The following is an 18,970-nucleotide window of genomic DNA, read 5'->3' on the forward strand; positions in this document are numbered from 1 at the left end:
CTCACGAAAAAAGAAAGTTTTGCGCCATGTTCATAGGCCGCGCGAAGTAAGTCGTACAATATGTGCTTGTCGGAGGAAGAAGCGATGCTTATGGCGTTTGAAGTGTGTATGTGTTCAGAAGATGACATCTCTCTAATCTACAATCCACCTACATATGTCTTATCTCTCCGCGTAAAGGGGGGAATTGATAGTACTGCGCGTGGAACCGGACTCTATTCCCTACCGTTCTTGAGGAGAACACGAGTTTAAGGGTGACGCTAATTTGCCACTCGTGGTGATCTACGTGTTCGATTTTTTTTTAAACTTCCGGCTGGAAGTTTGACAAGTTTTTGTCAGAACTTCGATTATTTTGTGTACGCACGTACATTGGGAACGACCTGGTGTCTCTTGGCCGAGATGGGGTACAGAATTTTTAGAAAAAAATAATTATGCAAGCTTTTTCGAGATTGTAGTGTGTAAAGATTGATAGTTATTGCCTAACCTGCCGTTTTGTCCCATGTATTGCAAACAAGTTCTTCTCATGCGAAGAGCAGAAGGCTTATTATTTTTCTTTGGGATGTTGAAAATAATACACAGGACAAACGAGCAGGTGCATCAACCATGCACCGACTCCGCGAGCACCAACTGGAAGTTTCAAAAGCTTCGGCAAACTCTTTCACCCCATTGTCGTTCACTACCTCGTGTGCAGTGGCTGTGCTCCGAGTCGGCGAGCAAACGAGGTTTTTGGGAGGGAACATTAACAGGTTTCGCAGAGAAATTATAGATTCCTGCAGCATGAATTCAGTTAATAACAGTATTTCGGCGCCTTGGATCATTTTAACTAATGATGAAATAGGATTCCTCACTCCGGAATTGGCATAATTGCGTTTCATCTTCCATCCGACATTGCACTTTTTCTGACACACTTTTTCTGTCCCCTCTCTCCTGTATTAACTATATCACTTTCTTTTTTTTTTTTTTTTTTCTGGGGAACGGTGGGCAGAAAAGTGCTCAGCTAGAAGACTCACGGTATCTTTTTTGTTGCGAGTTGAAGGAAGAAGTGTCCGTCGTCCCTTTGTCTTAAGTGTGTTATTCTTTCTGTAGTTTTTGTCAATAGCCAACACGCTCCCAAGTTTATATTTTAATTTATATTGTGCAAACAAATGTACTATTTAAAATACTTAGAAAAAAACATTTCGAGCCAACTTTTTATTGCAATAAAACTGAAAACCGATTTCGCGGCGAAATTTTAAAGCCTTTGCTGGGTTTCTTTTTAAGCTGCACAAAGATTATTGAGTCGGTATGTGGGTACTAACACCAAGTAGAATAATCGAAGCGTGTGAACAACTTCCTAATGCTCTTCGAGTAACACCATACTTTTCGAGTGTCACCACACTTGACATACTAACGTCACGTTGATACAGCAATTAATTGCAAATGTTCAAGCGAGCTGGACAAGAATGGCGAAAGACCAGGCGTATTTCTTCGGTCGCGCACCAGTCATGTACCTGTCTTTGGAGATTTGTGTGTGTTCTTTGTCCCCCCGTGTTCCCCTTCTCCAGGGTTTATTTTCGTCAATAGCGTTACGTGACAGCGTGACTTCGCGGGATGTCACGTTGTCTCGCTGCCCACGCGTATATGTCGCCAATGCATTCTGCATTTGTGACGCCTGGGCGGAAGATTGAAGGACCCTCTTAATTTTTGTTTCTATTGTACACAGTGCCGGATGCTCGCAACGGGACATTTCGGTTCAAACCGATAAGCCCGCGCTTTCTGGCTATCTCCATTACCTCTCCCGATGAGCACGGCGCCTCTCACCCCCCCCCCCCCCCCCCCCCGCCCCCCTCCCTCCCCGTTCCTCCTGCAGAGCACGCTCGCGCGAAAGCGAAAGGAGGAAAAAGCCGACGTTTGTTTCAAGAGCGTGTCCGCTATCCCGTTCTGCGGAGCGAGATCGGCACGGGCGGGCAGCCACCGCCCCCTCGTCACGCGACCTCCAGGCCGGCATAGCGGGCCGGTCCATCCCGGCCTCGTCCCGTGGACTACGTAGTCGAGCACGTCGCAGCGACGCCCGTGCTTGGGGAGTTGCTAACGTCCTCCAGCTACTTCTCTCTCTCTCCAGTAGTGCCGTCAACCATACTACAGAGAGGTTGCTCTTCGTTTCGCGGAGCTGTGGAGGCGACTTGACGCTCGACAACTTGTTGCGGAGTGTTGTGTGGCCACGCGTCTACGGGGTCATGGAACTCGGGACGTTGAGGCACCACGTGGTGCATTTCTTCTGCTCTCTGGTGAGCGCCCTGGTTGCTTTCTGCGAGACGCTGCTGCGAGGATGTGGTGCCGTGCAGGAGACCGGTAAGTGCAGCGTCTGTGATATCGCGGGAGTCCATGGAGAGCCAACAATAGACAAGTTCAAGTGGGTGTGTGGGTCTTAGTGCACTTTTTATTGTGTGTGTTTGTACTTCTGCGCTGTTCTTCACATTATGTGTATCGTACTACTAACTCGCCCAGTTTACTACCCAATTTCAAGTTTGAGTTTCTCTAAAGCCTTTGTCACACTTCTCGTACATCATAGAAATAACAGTGTTTCTTTGTAGACATGATGACGTCATTTTCTGCGGACATGCCTTAAGTATGCTCGAAACATGTTGGCTTTATACACATGCATATTTTGCGCATGCGTGCAGGTAGTGTTTGAATAACCAATGTAAAAGCTAAGACCGCCATCCGAAAAATAAACATGTCTCAGAGAGTAACTGCGAGCTGTTTCCTGTATGATGGATTAGTTGTGGGGTTACGGCTTTAGCCTTCATGCCTGAGAGTAACATGTATAACGGGATCATCAACCGCAAGCGTTGACGGACGGCGTAGAGAAGCTTTCGTAACTTCTTTTAAAACCCGCCAAATAATCCCTCGATTCCGAGTTTATCCGCTTTGTTTTGGGTGGCGCGTTGTCGCTCACCTGCCTTCGGCAAGCAACTCTACCCCTCGTTCAACCCGGCTGACCGTCCAATCGAGCGTTACTTGCTGGGCGTCAATGCACAATCGGTCTTGCATCGCGTGCTTGTATGTGTGAGTGGAGAGTGAGGTCAACTCTATGCTGGAGCGGAGACGATTGATCACTCGAGCGAGCGCATGACATCAATTCCACTAGCGTCTGGGAAGAGTGAACGACGCTTCATTAAATGGCATAACATTTGGCGGGCTTTCTGGATCACGTTGTTTACGGATGTTAATTACCCGGAAAAGGTTTTCCCTTTATCTATCTATGCTGGTGTTTGTGAGTACATTTCCTACTAAATCTAGTATTTTCTCCAACAAAACAGGTGCTCCCGTTGACGTATTCATTGCTAACGAGGTGAGAGCGATTTAGTTTGGTATGATAAGTTTAGACTTTTTTTTATTAATTTGTCATCGGTTCGCGTAGTTAAGACTAGGTGTTTATTTCGGTCGCCCAAGCGTAATCGGTCACTAATGATAATTTGGCGCGTACGTGCTGCCGCATTTAAGATTTCTTCCTAACCTGAGGCCAAGTAATAGTGAACTGAACGATATAAAGGGCAGAACGCCGCAGATATTGGACGCTCAACATGGGAATATTGTCTGCATCGAAAACGTGTACTTTTTCACACATAGATTTTATGTTTTGTGGCTTTTAAATTTACGTTTCTTAACCTTTCTACCTTTTGCATTTATTAGTTCTATTTAGCGCGATGTTAGAGCAGGAAGAGGCACTGGGTTATTGGGTTCGTATCTGAGGCTTTTAAAGTGACTTTCACGTACCCCACCTAGATGTCAAGCCACTGGAACTGGTAATAACAAAACCTCATTACGAAGAGAATGCATAAAGATAATAAGGATACGTATTTGTGGATACACTGCGTAAAACCCACTATGGCTTCATAAAATCAGGTTTCACATAATGTAAAAAAAAAACAGTTCTCACATAACGTAAAAAAAAAAAAAAACGAAAAAAAACAACAACATGTAGCGGTTCATGCAGCGTTTCAAGGTAGTAGAAGCCTTCGTCCCGTCCCAGAAAAAAGAAACAAAAAGAAAACGACAGACGTCAAAACAGGACATTATACAATAATACCCCCTTGGATCGTGGTGTATTTTGTTCTCAATTTTACTTCAATCGCGCAAGTTTTATTTTAGCGACGTGGTACTTTAGAGCTCGGGAGGTTCCCGTCATCACCTTTCAATGACTTCAGTACCAACGAGAAATCTTACGTCGAGCCTTTTATGAACAGTCTACTGTATCACTGGGTTCTTAAAAATTAATTTGTGCCAAAAATGTGCAAGGGAAACGTGGACTAAACTCGAGTCCTTAAGTCCAGCCCGTAGCAGTCCTGAAGAGTAAAACGTCAAAAATACCATTGTAGTCCTCATTGCGCACGCCATCCTTACGGCTAACTGTGAGAGTCTTCTGACCATGGAGGAAGGGAGGAGGTACGTTAATGCTGCGGTGTCCAGGAACTGAGCAAATTTTACCGTTAAGTGAAAATGCAAGGGCCGTTCAAGTTTGACCGATACCTTCGACCATGCAAAATTTCCCACCAAGTCTAGCGTAATGAAACTTGTGGAGGACATTAACCTAAATCTTTATATATATCCCGAGCTCAGAATGGAGTGTTTTGATGCATGCGCAGTAGTTCCAGCTCTCATTGCGGCGAGCAACGTTACGTAGATGTTGAGCGAAGGTGCACAATCAAATATCTGGTGAAAGAGAAAGGTAAACTCGACAAAATTTCGAAAAAAAAATGCAAATGGGGTATGCGAAATAAATTATGTCACGCACATGAGTGCGCGAATGATGTCAGCAGTCGGATATGGACGACAGCCGGTGACCAGTGAACCACACGGTAGCGATTGTCTAACAAAAATTACGTGCGTGGCCCCGTGTTTTTTTTTTCTCAGGATTTAGGTATTGTTTGAAAGCAATGACGCAACGGTGTTTGAACGCGGATTAGGAATACTTCAATCGCTCACAATTTTCGTTGTAGTCATACTTTAAATTTCCTCAGTAGGAAAAAAAAGACCCATTTTTCCTTGAACGACCCTTGCAGTTCGTTCCCGAGTGAAAGTTATAAATGTGTTTCTCTCTTTTTCATTTTTCACTACTTCTTTCTAGTATAGCGTATGAAACCAGTATAGGCACTGAAAAGCGTGTTACTCGGTAAAATATTACATTTATATGCGTTTTTATTATTTCGTGAGTAAACTTTTTCCTTCATCCGAATTAACGGAACGAAGCCACATGTTAACCAATGCGAGTATAATGCGGGAAAGTGGTGAACAATTTAATGTAAATAGAAATGTCGGGAGATAAACAAAAATGTTACTCAATATTAAATACTGCGTTGGGGCACGCGTGCACAAAAGTTATTATTTTCGTAAGCTCTATCGACCGCACGTACTTGGGATGATAAAAATCCCAAGGGCAGCGCGGAACTGCGTTTCAAAATGGTTTTCCTATTAGTCTCCGATCCACCAATAGAAGTCTCTCACTGACGTCTTTTCTCACTGTAAATCTTTATCTTGACAGCAAGGTCCCTCTGGTTTCATTTCACCCTTGCGAGGTTGATCACGAAAAAGAAGTCAGGGCGATACAGGGAACGAGTCGTTTGACATTAACGTTGACCATTCCTGTTTTTGTGTATTATGTCTTCGAAAATAAATAATGTTTTAAACTAAAGACTTAAAGTTTCAGCAGTCTACATTTCTATATTTCTGTTTGTTTATTTTTAATTTTTATTGGATCATTCAGCACTTAATAAAATAACTGTTTTACATACGTTAGGAAGTACCTATTAATTTGTGCTATCGTTCACAGTCAATGGGTTTAGTTATATTTTCTTGACATCTAAATACGTAATGTGCCTAATTACGCATGATTTGGTAACCGGATCCGAAAGAACAAGGGGGCAAACACACGCCTCACACCGGAATTACGGTATTCGAGACGTTCGTGTTTATCCCCTTGTCGTCCGTTCGTCTTCGGTATAGAATCAACGCTAACTAGCTCGCGTATTTAATAACTTTTTCTTCTACCTAAATACACCTTCCAAAGGCACCGTGTTCCAAATAAATTTTACGCACGATCAGGCATGGGCGTGTGTTTCCATGTGTCTGTACGCCTTCAAAGAAGTGTACAGACACGTAAACACACACACATGCACACACACATATGCACACACTTACGTATACGCTGGCACGCATCGTTAGCCTCTGCATAGCTGTTGGGCAGAACTCGGATGTATCACGTAGGAACCCCATAATCACTTCAAGACCGTCGCACCTTTGAAAGTTCTCCCCACTGTTTTTTTGTTGTTTTCTTTGCATGGCGGCTGCGGGATAATGTCATGACCCCATAGACCGATTATGCTGTAATTGGAATTGGCAATGATGCATTCAATAAAAAATGGGAAACATTTCTTTTCCAGTCCGTAGATTTTTACAATCATATACAATGAAAATATTTCTGATTGCATGTAATTTGTAAATTTGTTTCGTTCTCATGGTGGACCGTTTAATACAGAACTCCGCTGTTTTCTCAAGGGATATCAACCAGCAGAGTGTTACGAAAACGGGTAATTTTGAGCTTGAGGAAACTATATCTTTTTTTGCTGTGTTTATTTTGAATTGCTGTATTGCTCAGTTTTATGCCGACTCTATTGAAAGGATGTAAGAAGCTCCCTAAAATTTTTTATCTCTTTCAGCTGGCAGCCGCTCACATGCATATTATCGTACATATTTTACAGATGGACGGAAAAGTTAAGATAGTGTCACGAATAATCGTGTCATGTGCTGGCGCCGTGACTTTCTTCCAGGTCACTAGCTGTGTTTAGCGAAGCACTTAAGTTTAGGTAATACTGTTCAGGGTTAAACACTTTAAATAGATGAAAATATGCAAATGATGTAACACATCGCACTAATATAATAGTTTGAAGTTACAAACACTTGCTTATCATTCATCGCAACTATGTTTTGTTATCTGTTGGAACTGTCGTGAAAACTAAGATGACTGCCTTATTCGTGAAGGAATTAGTCAGGTGACAAGAAACTCAATTCACGGAAGTTACCAATAACCACTGAAGTGGGCTTACCGAGATCGTGAAAACAGTTTAGGCGACTGTCGAACTCGTTGCATTTTAAGGGTAATAAAACGAGCACGAGGACGCCGGGAAGCTGAAAAATTATATGCAACTTAATGTTTACTAAACATACTCACAATTATACAAGACCTAAGCGAAATGCATTATAGGGCTCTTATGAAAAAAGAAACTAAATAAACGTTGAGTCCCTGCGCTGTGACAACACCACGTAGAATGATCGAGGGCTCTAGCATCCTCCTTTTCTACCGTGGAACGTTGTGAACGAACAGATTCCGATTCGGCAGTCTGACGTCCCTGCGAGCTTACATCTTCTGTCGTATCACTGAGCCGTGCACGGCGTCTTGTATTTAGCGGAAGAAAGCTACAGCGCCTGGTTAGAAACGCGTTCTACAGCCCAGTAGACAAAGATGGGAGCTCGCGGAAGGCGATTACTGAAATTGTCAATAGCACATCTCATAGTGTCGAGAGACAAAAAGCGCGACAACGACCGATATGGTTCCACGCGTAAAAAGAGACGCCGCATAAAACTGCACGGGAACGTTACGGCATCACGTGTCGGTTTATCGGGCCGAAAACCTCATTTCGCGAAACCGCGCGCAGCGAGAACGGAAAGGCTGCGATTGTTTGGCGACGACCTCGAACGGAGAGACAATTGGCGGTCCGGAGGAGGGGAGAGAGAAGGAGGGAGGCTTTAGGCGTGTGCCCGGTTTGAAAAAGGGTCTTCGCCGAGGGTACGTGAGTTGCTCAATGATGACGCTGTATGGAGGGAACAGGAACCGCCTCCGGGAAGACTGTGCATGTTGTGGCGCGAGCGAGACGCGACACTCGCGCGCATCTTGGTTCGGCACAGCACAAGTGCCAAATTCCTAAGATTACCATGTAGCTAACATAGCTCAAGATAACTGGTAACTGTGATTATAAACACCAGGATGCCTTACATGTGATTACTCTGAAGTGTAGCTTATTGAGCGGCTCTAGTCTTTCGATTTGACATTGTTAATTCCGTGGAACTGCCGCTCTTGGCACAGGCTCGCGCGTCGCACGAAATGCGAGTGTTTACGGCGGGCTCCTTTGCATTCCCCGATGTTCGTGTCTCGCGTTCGTCCTTGTACCGATCCGACCTGATTTTGAGCCCGAGAGGGAAGCCTTACCTTGAGTCCCCGGACGCGTGGCAGCGTGAGGCCGAGAGCGTCGACGGCCGTGAACTCGAATCGAATATACCGGCCTTCGATGACTCTTGGCACGTTTCGAGCCGGGTGTGTTTTTGTGCGACCCGCAAGATTCCGTTAGTTGTGTACTTTCCCAGAATGTCGCGAAAGATCTGTTCCGAAATCTGTGCCAAACAACGCCGACGGGTCGGCGATGGCGTAGCCAGTGTTGTGCCGACACCACGTAGAATAACCGAAGCCTGGATACTAGAAGTATGACGTCGTCGTAGTGAATTCGAGAGGAGACGTAGGATGGACATAATGGCTGCGTTCCGTGCCCAATGATTGAGTCGAAGGGCGCCGGGCATCGAACTATTCGACAGTGGTGACGTTCAAAGGAGGAAGAGGACCGTGTTCGGAGGATTCGATTATTCTAGTTGGTGTTGGTGGTAGACGTTGCCGAAGAAAATAAGGAACATGATCGATTACAACTGCATTAACTTCCTGTCAAAGGTGCTATATTATATTACTTGGTTACTCGGCCTACAAAGTAATAAAACATTCTAGACATATGTGCTGCACCCCCCCTCCCTTCCCTACCCCCCCCTCGCCAACGTCTGACATATGCATAGAGGCAATCTGGTGCACGGCAAACAAGGAATTACTCACGTAAAAAAGTTCACGTTAGCCTAAGATTTTGTCTCTTTGGAACGCAAACCAGGCAGGATAATAACCAGACATGGTTATGGTCTATCTTAACTTGTGTTCGTTTTTTTTTTCTTTACTTACAAAATGATGGGGTTTATGGCTGCTTCCAGTAGATACCTAAACAGCCGAGTCGCTCCGAGGAACTGTCGGAACAGCCCCACAGTTTCAAGCGCCGCGCCGTGCAGTCATGGATAACCGTGATGTGTCCAGGGATTGTGTGGGATGGGATATTGTACATTAATTTGCGAAGCAACCGTTACTTTTTCAATGACTTTCGTAAGGGACGTAATTACCGACGCTGTCGTCTTCCGTTTGCACACATGTTTAATCAACGATAACACCCGTAAGTGGGAACTTTTTGTTTATTGAAAATAATGACTTACAAAGTACAGAATGTTTCGTAAGTCTAGTCGGGGGGGGGGGGGGGGGGGGGGGGCAGGATTTATATCAAGTGCGTGAGGATAGCTTTTATAGGTGTTCCCACTACACGCACCATTGTGTTTCGTGGCGAGGAACTCGCGGGAATTATATGTACTTTGTAATCTGCACTTGCCCTTTGCACTTAATTTGCGTACCTGTACCTGGCCATTTTTCGTGCTTTTTTTTTTTTTTTTGTCTTTGTGTGTACTTCGCTGAAATATGTGTAAGATTCACTCTCTGAACACTTCGCTTACACCGGGAAGAAAGTGCGAAGCTGTATTAAATTACAATTGTGTTTGAAAAACTCAATTTTAAGTGTTTATATGCAATCTTCAAATGCATTTTATAGTATGTAAATAAGTACTGAACTTAAAGGGCAACTCCGCTCAATTCCGAAGATTTCGGGATAATGAGTGATTTCGAATTAAAAAGCCCTAGTAAAAGACACTACGTCTTTTGCTTCGCGAAAAATGGGATATATATTTTTAAATCTAATTTTAAACACGAGCGGAAATCGAAACCGAAACTTCGGCTCCGTCCGGCAACATTGGCCTCGGGCCGCCAAGTACATGGCCATCACGTGGTACGAAAGGTCACGTGATCCTCAACCCAACGACGGGCGGTATGCTGGCGGGCGGGCGTGAGGCAGGCGCGAGTGTCGTCTGCACCGCACTCTTCGCCACGTTTTGGTGTCTACGGCATTCGACGACGTCTGCACAACTGCGGCATAAGTCTGGGACTCTGCGCACGTGGTGTCCATAGTGTGGACGAAACTCCGAGAGGCAATAATCACAAACGGTGAGACGACGACGGTGGTTGTGACGCGGAAGACGGCGGTAACGGCGGGACCACGGCGGGCGGCCGAACGGCTTCCAAGAAGCGCGCTGCGCAGGCGCGTACGTCAATCACGTGGACACCGCTGAGCGCTGAGAGGCAACGGTGCTGACGTCACGCGCTACGCTCGATCGGAGAAGTAAAAACAAGCAAAAAGGGGCCATGTAGATGGCGTTTAGCTCAATGTTGGCTCCGCCCATGCCGTAGCCTTGACTGCGTTGTTGGTTGCGCCTGAATTTGCCCGCTCGAGTCAGCCGATTTCGGCAACTTGGTGATTTGCAAAGTTTGCCGGACCGTTTAAGAAACATTTAGACAGAACTGCGTCGTAATATTTGACGTGTGGTCTTCCTAGGCGATACTGAAGAGGACTGCATTGTTTTTTCAAAAACCAAAAATGAAGCGGAGTTGCCCTTTAAGATACATGAAATATGACTGAAATACCCAGGCTTGATCTAAAAGGGGCCGTAAAAATCGGCGCCTGCTTGTAGAAATCTAAGCACTTCGTCAAAGGTGTATTCCACAGTTCGGTTTTATCTTGCAAAATTACAAACCGTAGCCCTTTTTCTGTAAAAAATAAGACCAAAATAATTGCCAGAGTGAACGGTGGACGGCGACCCAGACGAGCGAGTCGAGTGACGGGTTTTGTTTGGCGCAAGTTTTGATAGATGACGCTTCCTCCTTATCGGGACTAGGGACCTTAATCGTGACTTCTCGCGACGACCGAGGTCGATTAAAATGATACTATTCTTGTAATGTACCTTCAATTTAAAAATAAACGCGGACTATAATAGAAAAAAACTGGAAGTAATAAAAATAAAGGAAAACCCGATTGCATAACTACAGTGCTAACGGCGCTCTTGCTGCCGACGTTCGTCTGCGTGTCGTCTGCTTTCTTTCGCAGATCGGCTTCATCTTCCGACCGACGTTGCCTCCCTACGCCATCTATCCATACGCGCGCCAAACGCACCTTGCCGCTCGACTTTGCCGTCTGCGTCGCCGTCCGCCGTTGACCTTGCCCAGTGTCTTGGCGCTATTTCTGTACATAAAGGGAGCTACGCTGTGTAATTTTGCATGTTAAACCGACCTGTGAAATGCACCTTTGACGCAAAGTTTAGATTGCTACGTGCAGACGACGATTTCTACGCCCCATTTTAAATCACCCGATATATACAAGTAGTTTGACTACTTACATCTGCAACTCTGCTCATCAAACGGTTGCAGACGAAACACCAGCCAACACGAACGCCGCTGCAACTTCAAAAGCACTCAGAGCATTAATTGTTACAGTGATAATTGCTTTTTTTATGCTACGTTTTTTGGTTCGCTCTGTACTTTTTTCCCCTTTGTTCTATGTATGCCGTATTTCTGGCAGGCGGCTATCACGTTCTTTTCGTTTGTTGAATAAAGCCCGTGAAATCATCCATGTAGACCAAATATAGCGCACCGATTGAGCTGCATTCTCGTTCTCAATGAATCTTAGCACCCGGTAGATTTTCTATGTGATGCTTGGACCTTGTCGTTCATCTGGAACGTCTTAAAACAAAAAGGAGGCCCAATAACGCTCAAGGTACGGAGCTGTCAGACATTCCTAATGCATTTCCAGGGTATTTTTTTAATAAACGTTTTCTCGAGTGTTAAAAACGGGAATAAATAATAATTAAAAAATGTCCAACTAAAAAAAAATTAAAGCCTGAATATCAACGTTTGAAACTTTCAAAGAACGAACAGTTGTCTTAGATTAATGTGCACAGAGCAAATTTGCGAGGGTGTGACAGTGTGTCTCACACGTGCTGTGTATGTAAGCACAAGCTGTAGCAACGCACGCAGTATAATGGCTGGTTTGCACTTGCGACTGCTTACGACCAAGTGCGTTACAACCTCTTACGATCTCTAAGGAGAGTGCACACTGGCGTCATCTATCAGGTAGCCGCGGAACTCTTGAGATTTCTATATATTTTCTATTTTGTTTGGCCGTAATTTCTTTTCTTTTGAATTAAAAAATCTTTTGACAATGTTGTAAATGTCCATTTTTTATGGATAGCATAAATTTATTTTTGCTATTACTGCAAATCCTTCGTTCTAGTGAAATACAGTTCCAAGGCCACCCCATAGGTGGCTCCAGCGTGCCATTGTGTTCTCCCGTCGTAAGAAATAACGAAAACTCGGTTGTGAGCACACAGAAGTGTGTGAACCAATCTTAAGGCCCAGCTAGTTTGTCGTTGGCAAGAAATGAAATGGTAGAAATATCGCTTGTTCCTTCATGAGCTTCATGTAGGGATTGGTGGCCCGGAGCGCAGGAGACGGATCTGCAAGGCTAAGCAGAAAACGTTAACGATCATACATTCTAATTACGCAAACTGACGAGATTTCGCCTTGTCGAATGTTTTTTTTAAAACATTTTTTGTGCGAAATATGCCACCATTTAGACCTGGATTTATTGGCTGATTGCTCGATGTTGATGAATTTTTGATGTTGATGAATGAAAGACAAAGGGCTTAATCTGGACGTTCCTCCAACCAGCAACGTGACATTAGAAAAGACGTCCACCATTGTTATCTGCTATACTTGAACCTCTAATATAGCACCAAGCCATTGTGCATATTTCTTATCAGCGTAGCTCTACGCTGATGAGAAATATGCACAATGGCTTGGTGCTATATTAGAGGTTCAAGTATAGCAGATAACAATGGTGGACGTCTTTTCTAATGTCACGTTTTTAGGGCGTGCCTTGTCCCTAATATCCAGTTTACATATACGGGTCTTTTGTCAGTGATTTAGTTAAGGACGATGACGGAACGACTCGTTCGTACATTTTTGCGAATTATCTTTTAGACACGGTGTTTTAAAATTATTGAGGCGTGAGCGTAGACGCACGTGTTATCTGCGGACTTGTCTATAGATTGTAACGCATTATGCATTCCTGCGAAGGAAACAGACCTGGAGTGTAGCAATACTCAGTTGTGTTTAGGAACGAAAGAGAACCATAGACCCCGACAGCCTAAGAAATGTAGGTCGGTGCCTGTTATGGTTCGCGTGTTTTGCTTCCTGATATGTTGTTCGGCGTTCTCATCTGCCAATCCGACAAATGCGTTGTTTGCGAAGCGACACTAAGACGCCGAGGACTCACAACGCCCTGCGTGTCTCAAGTTGGCAGTGACCAATGAATATTTTTCACGTAGAGAATTTTGAGTAAACGAGTAATTTTAAGGGAACTCGCACGAGGTTGCTCTGCTCACAAACGGACCGAACCAAAAGAGCAGCAGCATAGTCACCCGACGGGAAGCGCGTTTAAACCAATAGTGCGCCTATCCGATATTGGAGGAACCGTGTCCCTGCAGCCCTTCCAGCAGACGCCAATCAAGAGCTGTGTCGCACCAGGCTTGTACCGATAACGATAGCGTTGCGATGTTTGTTTTGTCTCGCTGCCGATAATCGCGAACACGAGTGCCAAGCGCGAAAGACTGAGTCAATCGCAGAAGAGAAAGTCTTGACGGCGGAAAGTTGCCATGATCTGTCGCTTTACCGTGATGCAAAAATTTGTAGAACAAAAAGAAAAACGAAAGAACAAGGTGAAGAGTGCCTGCGTTTAGCTTTATTCGACGCTCGAGGTGGGCAGCGCACTCATACACCGTAATAAATCCGACGCGTCTACTTTCCAGTGAGGCACTTGCCAGACCTAATCGTTGCAATCAACGGAGGTACTTGGCAAATGATTAGGCTGAATGTATGTTTAGACCAAACAACACAGCCCGTGCTGGGACAATGAGCATGCGTAAGCACGTGAAACGTAATGCTCAGTGTGCTAGCTCAGACTGTATTTTTTTTAGGTCTACACATAATTCCAACATCGCCATGCGCCAAGCTTCGTTCGTTGATTGCAGCGATTGGCTTTCCGAAGTGTTTTGTCGTAAAGCAGACCGCACTGCATTTCTGAGTGTGTAGCTTAATGTAACTTTATTGCCACAAAATGTTCTCGAAAACAGATCTGCAGTTGAGTTAAGTTGGTGATCACTGCAAACCGCACTCTGACGAAGTCTAGTATCGCAAGCGAGATGTGTGCATGATAACAAGCAGCACTAATAAGTCGCAGGCTTGATTTTCGCTTTTTAAATTGAGGGAAGAGAAGCAGAGTGTTTGTTTCGTTTCGTCGCAGAGATTGCTAATGTAACGTGTATCACGATGGCACATGCATGATACTAAGGTAACGATTGCCTAATCCGGGCGTTATCACTTTTTTGGAGTGCGGGTACATCGTAACTGATAGTCGTTTGCAATCACTGCACCCACGCCAATCGCCAATTTCTGACATGTGAGGTTGCACTTCATAAATCGCCACTGAGCCTTTTACACACAAAGACGACACCATGTGGCGGATTCATACACTCCGTCGCGTGGGGCCACGGTTTGATGGGGCATAGCCTCGGTAGAATCGATTGAAGGGATAGATGGATGTAGATGGCTGAGCCTTTTTAATTGGGCGGCAACTCGTGCCACCGACTAGCACTGCGGAAAAAGCGCAAACTACGTGCCAACAGTCCGTTTCGTCGGGGCGATCGCAAGATTACCATTCTACTTGTAAAGAAAGCGTGAAAAGGCTGAAAATTCGGGTGAAACGAATCGCGTCTGTGTACTGAAGAATCTTCACTCAATGTTAATTTCTTAAAAGGCCGCACTAAACAAGGAAAAACATAGTAAAACACCAACGGTCCGAAGATATCGTCTGCTAGCGAGTATAACAAAAGCCTTTGGACCTGCTTATTAAAAAGGTTTACTATCTCAAGGGAGTGAATCAGCTTATCTGAAGGCTAACCCGGGTGTTGCAGAAACAGATGCTGGTGAACTGTAAACAATGCGATGTTGTAGACCTTAGCAGCCTCCTAGATATTATGTTTTACGAGGAACGAGTGTTGCAGGCCAAACATGCAGTTTTTAATGGACGGAAACGACAAATACTCTCTTAAGTTTCGAAGGTTACAAAACGTTACTTTGTTCTCGTCAGCATTTCGCGTAGTGCAAAGTATTTTTAAATTGGAGGAGTTTACCTATAAGTAAACAAATATTGGTGGAGATAAGAAGTATTCGTGATCGTTGCTAAAACGACCTCGACTAAACGGGATGCCGTTGCGGCGGACACCCTTCAAGAAGGGTGTTGCCTCGCTACACGGTAGCACAAATTGTCACACCCTTTGCCCACTTTTTGACAATGAAGGGTGTTCAATACATCATTATATTTTACGATTGGGAAGGGTGTATTAAGTCAAATTAAGGGTATTAAAAGGGTGTCATCATAGGTGTTATTATCTGGAATGGCACTGTTTGAGCCTTAAAGGGACACTGATAGGGTATTTATGCTTCCCAAGGTTTTTAGTTGTACGTGACATATGAGAGCCCAACTGCCCAGAACAGAATTTGCGGCTCGAAATACGGTTTCTTTCCGCCCGAAAACCGCCGATCGAGAACTGGCCGGTTTGAGTCGCGCTCACTCTCTTTCCCGTTGTCACGGTCCGGTTTCTAAGGTTTCGACGCGGCCACTAAATTTAATCAAAGTCGTGGGTCATTGAAGGCACACAGTCATTATATAAAAAAAAAACACACACACAAAAAAAAAAACACACTTGAAATTCATTTTTTGTGGCTTCCAAAAATCTGCAAATATGTTGAAAAAAAAAAGGTTGCACAGACAATCGGAAGCATTTTGTGCGTTCACTGCATAATTCTCAACATGGCGTTGTGTCACGTTTCGTGGGACTCGCGGGTGGCAGCGGACGGCGGGCGTTGGACCTCTGCTTCAGAACTGTCGTTCACGGTACCGGCGAATTCTGTCTTCCTTCGAAAGAGAAATTGTGAACCGATCAAAAGAACGGATATTCATCTGGTACGACTCGCCCGACCAGCAAGCCGATCGCACAAAGACGTCGCGAACCGCTGTCCCCTTCTCGTGGCTGAAGACATCGCTCGCTGAAACGTTAAGCACGAAGTGCGTATTTCGAATTGAATGCGCACGTGTACGGTTTCTTTACGAGGTTCGAATGTGGCTTATGCGTGGCGCTGCCCGACTTCAAACCGGGAGTGCATGTATTGAAGGTTAATCGACAGCAAACTACCGGACACACAGTCTACAGGCTTTATTACTACGCATGAAAGAGTTCCTTCAGTAACTCCGTGGAAAGACGTCCGGTTCACAAGCAGGGTCACGGGTTCGATCCCCGGTGTGGGTGTACCATTTGTTTTGTCAAGCATTTTGCGATGTTTACATTTCTTTTTTAACAATTATCACTCAAAAACAATTGTTGTGGACGATACGTCGTTGAACCAATTGGTGTGGGGGTTCCATTTTTGACACCTGCGAACTCAATGTAGTCACTTTCCACAAAAAGTAAGGAGCATATGAATCGGGTAGCGTCCGCTTTCCGAGCTTCGCGTAACTGTTCTACAGGGATTGCAGCAAGCCATTGATCCTGACCCGTTGATCTTTCGGGAACTTGTGCACTCTGCCGCACAATGCCACTTTCAGATGCAGGACATTTGGGGCAGCTCTTCGCGCAACATCTTTGGAGTATTCTTTTCGGAGCCGATCACGGGAATTCACCACGGGCACTCACTACTAATTGCCAACACTTAAATGTACAAAACAACTAATTTTTAAGTACAGAACAGCGAGCGGAACAAACAAAACTGGAAAGGAATCGCACGGCGAACGGATCCCTGAACGAATTTCGTATGCTACGTGAGAAGGAAAAAAAAAAAAAATATCCGGTCGGGTGCAGCCACGTGACTTCCACCACTCCCCCCACTCTATTCTTTCCACTCCTCCATGCAGTGCGCGAGTTTCGGTTTCGGTTTCGAGCTGTTGCGCTTTTTGGCTTTATTAAAAAGATACGTGACCCTGTAGCAAAATATTAATTGGCTAGTATTCCGACACCTTCATAAATCGCCTGACAAAAAAGAAGAAAAGAAATTGGGGGTGTCAATTTTCCTTTAAGTTTGGAAATGTTCTTTTTTGTCTGTGAGAGTACAGCGACACACATAATTTTCTTTTCAGTGTTTTGCTGCTATTCGACGCCCTCAAGCCAGTTCAATCGTGCGTGTCGGCTGCTTTAACTGCAGCTTAATCATGAGCAATGATGATTAACTTCAATGACATAACTAGAGCGTACAAAACTAAGGGTTAAAAGAAAATATTATCCAGGCGCGGTATCACCGTAAACATAACCAATTAAATTTTTGGAAAAAAAAAATACCAGGTAGATGGAATCCACCAAAAATAATTTGATGGCAACAATATTAAATAACGAGTTAGAAAGAATGAAACTTCTAGCGAAATTACATCCCGAGGAGCAGGCCTAATCAGCGGCATTTATTATTATTTTTTGTTTAAGTGTCTTCTTGCCAACTTACATGACAACAAAACAAAAACAAACGGGAGTTGCTTTTTTCTTGTGTGCCCCACCATATGCAATATGGCTAAGTGCCAATGGAAGAAGTTACAACAGCAAGGAAGTTTATTTTATCGCATGAAAATTAAACTCAACGCCAAATGCCAGCCATTTGGCAATGGCTTGTATTTGTAATCAAAGTATTCCTCCAATAGTTTGGAAGGACGTTGACTCGAACTGCATCGTGACTGCCCACTACCAGCCACAACTGCATTATTGCGATAGTACGCAGTCAAAAAAAAGGAGGGGATGATTAACCAGGCTCTTGTGATGTGCCGGCCGGTGACCTGGTGGGCTTACCGTACAAGGCTTGAGCGTTTTCTGAACCACATGGTGTGCCTAAGACGCAGGCTCGTGGCTCACCGAGCACTCTGGTGTATCCAGTTGGTGTATCCAGCACCCAGTTCACCAGTCTGGTGTTTACCAGGCTATATGTCAGGGCTTTCAAACTCAAGTGAGTATGGGGCCAGATAGCTTACCCCCGAAACGTTGAGGGCCAACATAGAGCAGAAAGAGAAAGGGGGGGGGGGGGGGGGAAGGGGGCGCAGGCATAGTGTCCACTATGCATCACCTCGCTCATTCTCCGAACAAAAGAAACGCGGGCCTGAGCCCGAAGCCAAATTTGGAACATTCACCGTTATCTTATTAAAAAGTTCTAGTTGATTTTCTAAAGCTATGAATGGAAAAAAAAAATGATGTGCATTTTGACCCGTTTTTGGTAACTGGTACCATTAAGCTCCAAGTATTCGAGAGCTTTGTCGGCTGTCATTTTCCCAATAGAAATTTAAAAAAAAATCACTTATAACTTTTAATAAGAGAAGGGTTAGTTCTGATACCTTGGCATCTGGTTCGGGCCTCTAGCGGTACACATTTTGGCGGAGAATGAGTGTTTTACAATGACAAGTATATTTTTGCAGTAAACAAAAAAAAAAAGGAAAACCCTGTACATTTTTTGAAGAGATTCTGTATATTAGGAAGGAAAAGAACACAAAAACACCGGTGTTATTCACCCTTGCAAAGCAGCCGAGTCTGTCAGCGACACCCAGATATCTACTAATGAAGGGATCTCGTACTATTTGCCTTTTGTAAGATAGCCATTTTTCCAGTGCCGTCTTTAGCTTTGATATATTCAGCCAATTATTACAGGTTTGTACATAGCGTGATTATAAGGTTTAGCATACCCCAATCGAGCCTACACGCTGTCGTTTTTCATTACAACTAAAAAGGAAGTACACATTCGTTACTATGTTGTGCAATTCGCTTGGTAAGTGTCCGAGTTCAATATCTCGAAATAAACTCGTTTCTTACGGTAATGTTCGCTTTCGTGACAAGT

General features: G+C 44.5%; 1 protein-coding gene across 1 annotated transcript in view; it reads left to right on the forward strand.

The window, feature by feature from the left end:
• The first annotated feature begins 1,899 nt into the window (after window positions 1-1,899).
• LOC120843974 (putative phosphoenolpyruvate synthase) overlaps window positions 1,900-18,970 on the forward strand; it is a 110,272-nt gene continuing 93,201 nt past the window's right edge. Inside the window, exon 1 of the mRNA XM_040215506.3 lies at window positions 1,900-2,328. Coding sequence (XP_040071440.1) covers window positions 2,214-2,328 — 115 coding nt within the window. The 5' untranslated portion in view covers window positions 1,900-2,213. The remainder of the gene's footprint in view (window positions 2,329-18,970) is intronic.

The sequence above is a fragment of the Ixodes scapularis genome, unplaced genomic scaffold (genome assembly GCF_016920785.2).
Source record: "Ixodes scapularis isolate PalLabHiFi unplaced genomic scaffold, ASM1692078v2 PGA_scaffold8__174_contigs__length_109621045, whole genome shotgun sequence".
Lineage (NCBI taxonomy): Eukaryota > Metazoa > Arthropoda > Arachnida > Ixodida > Ixodidae > Ixodes > Ixodes scapularis.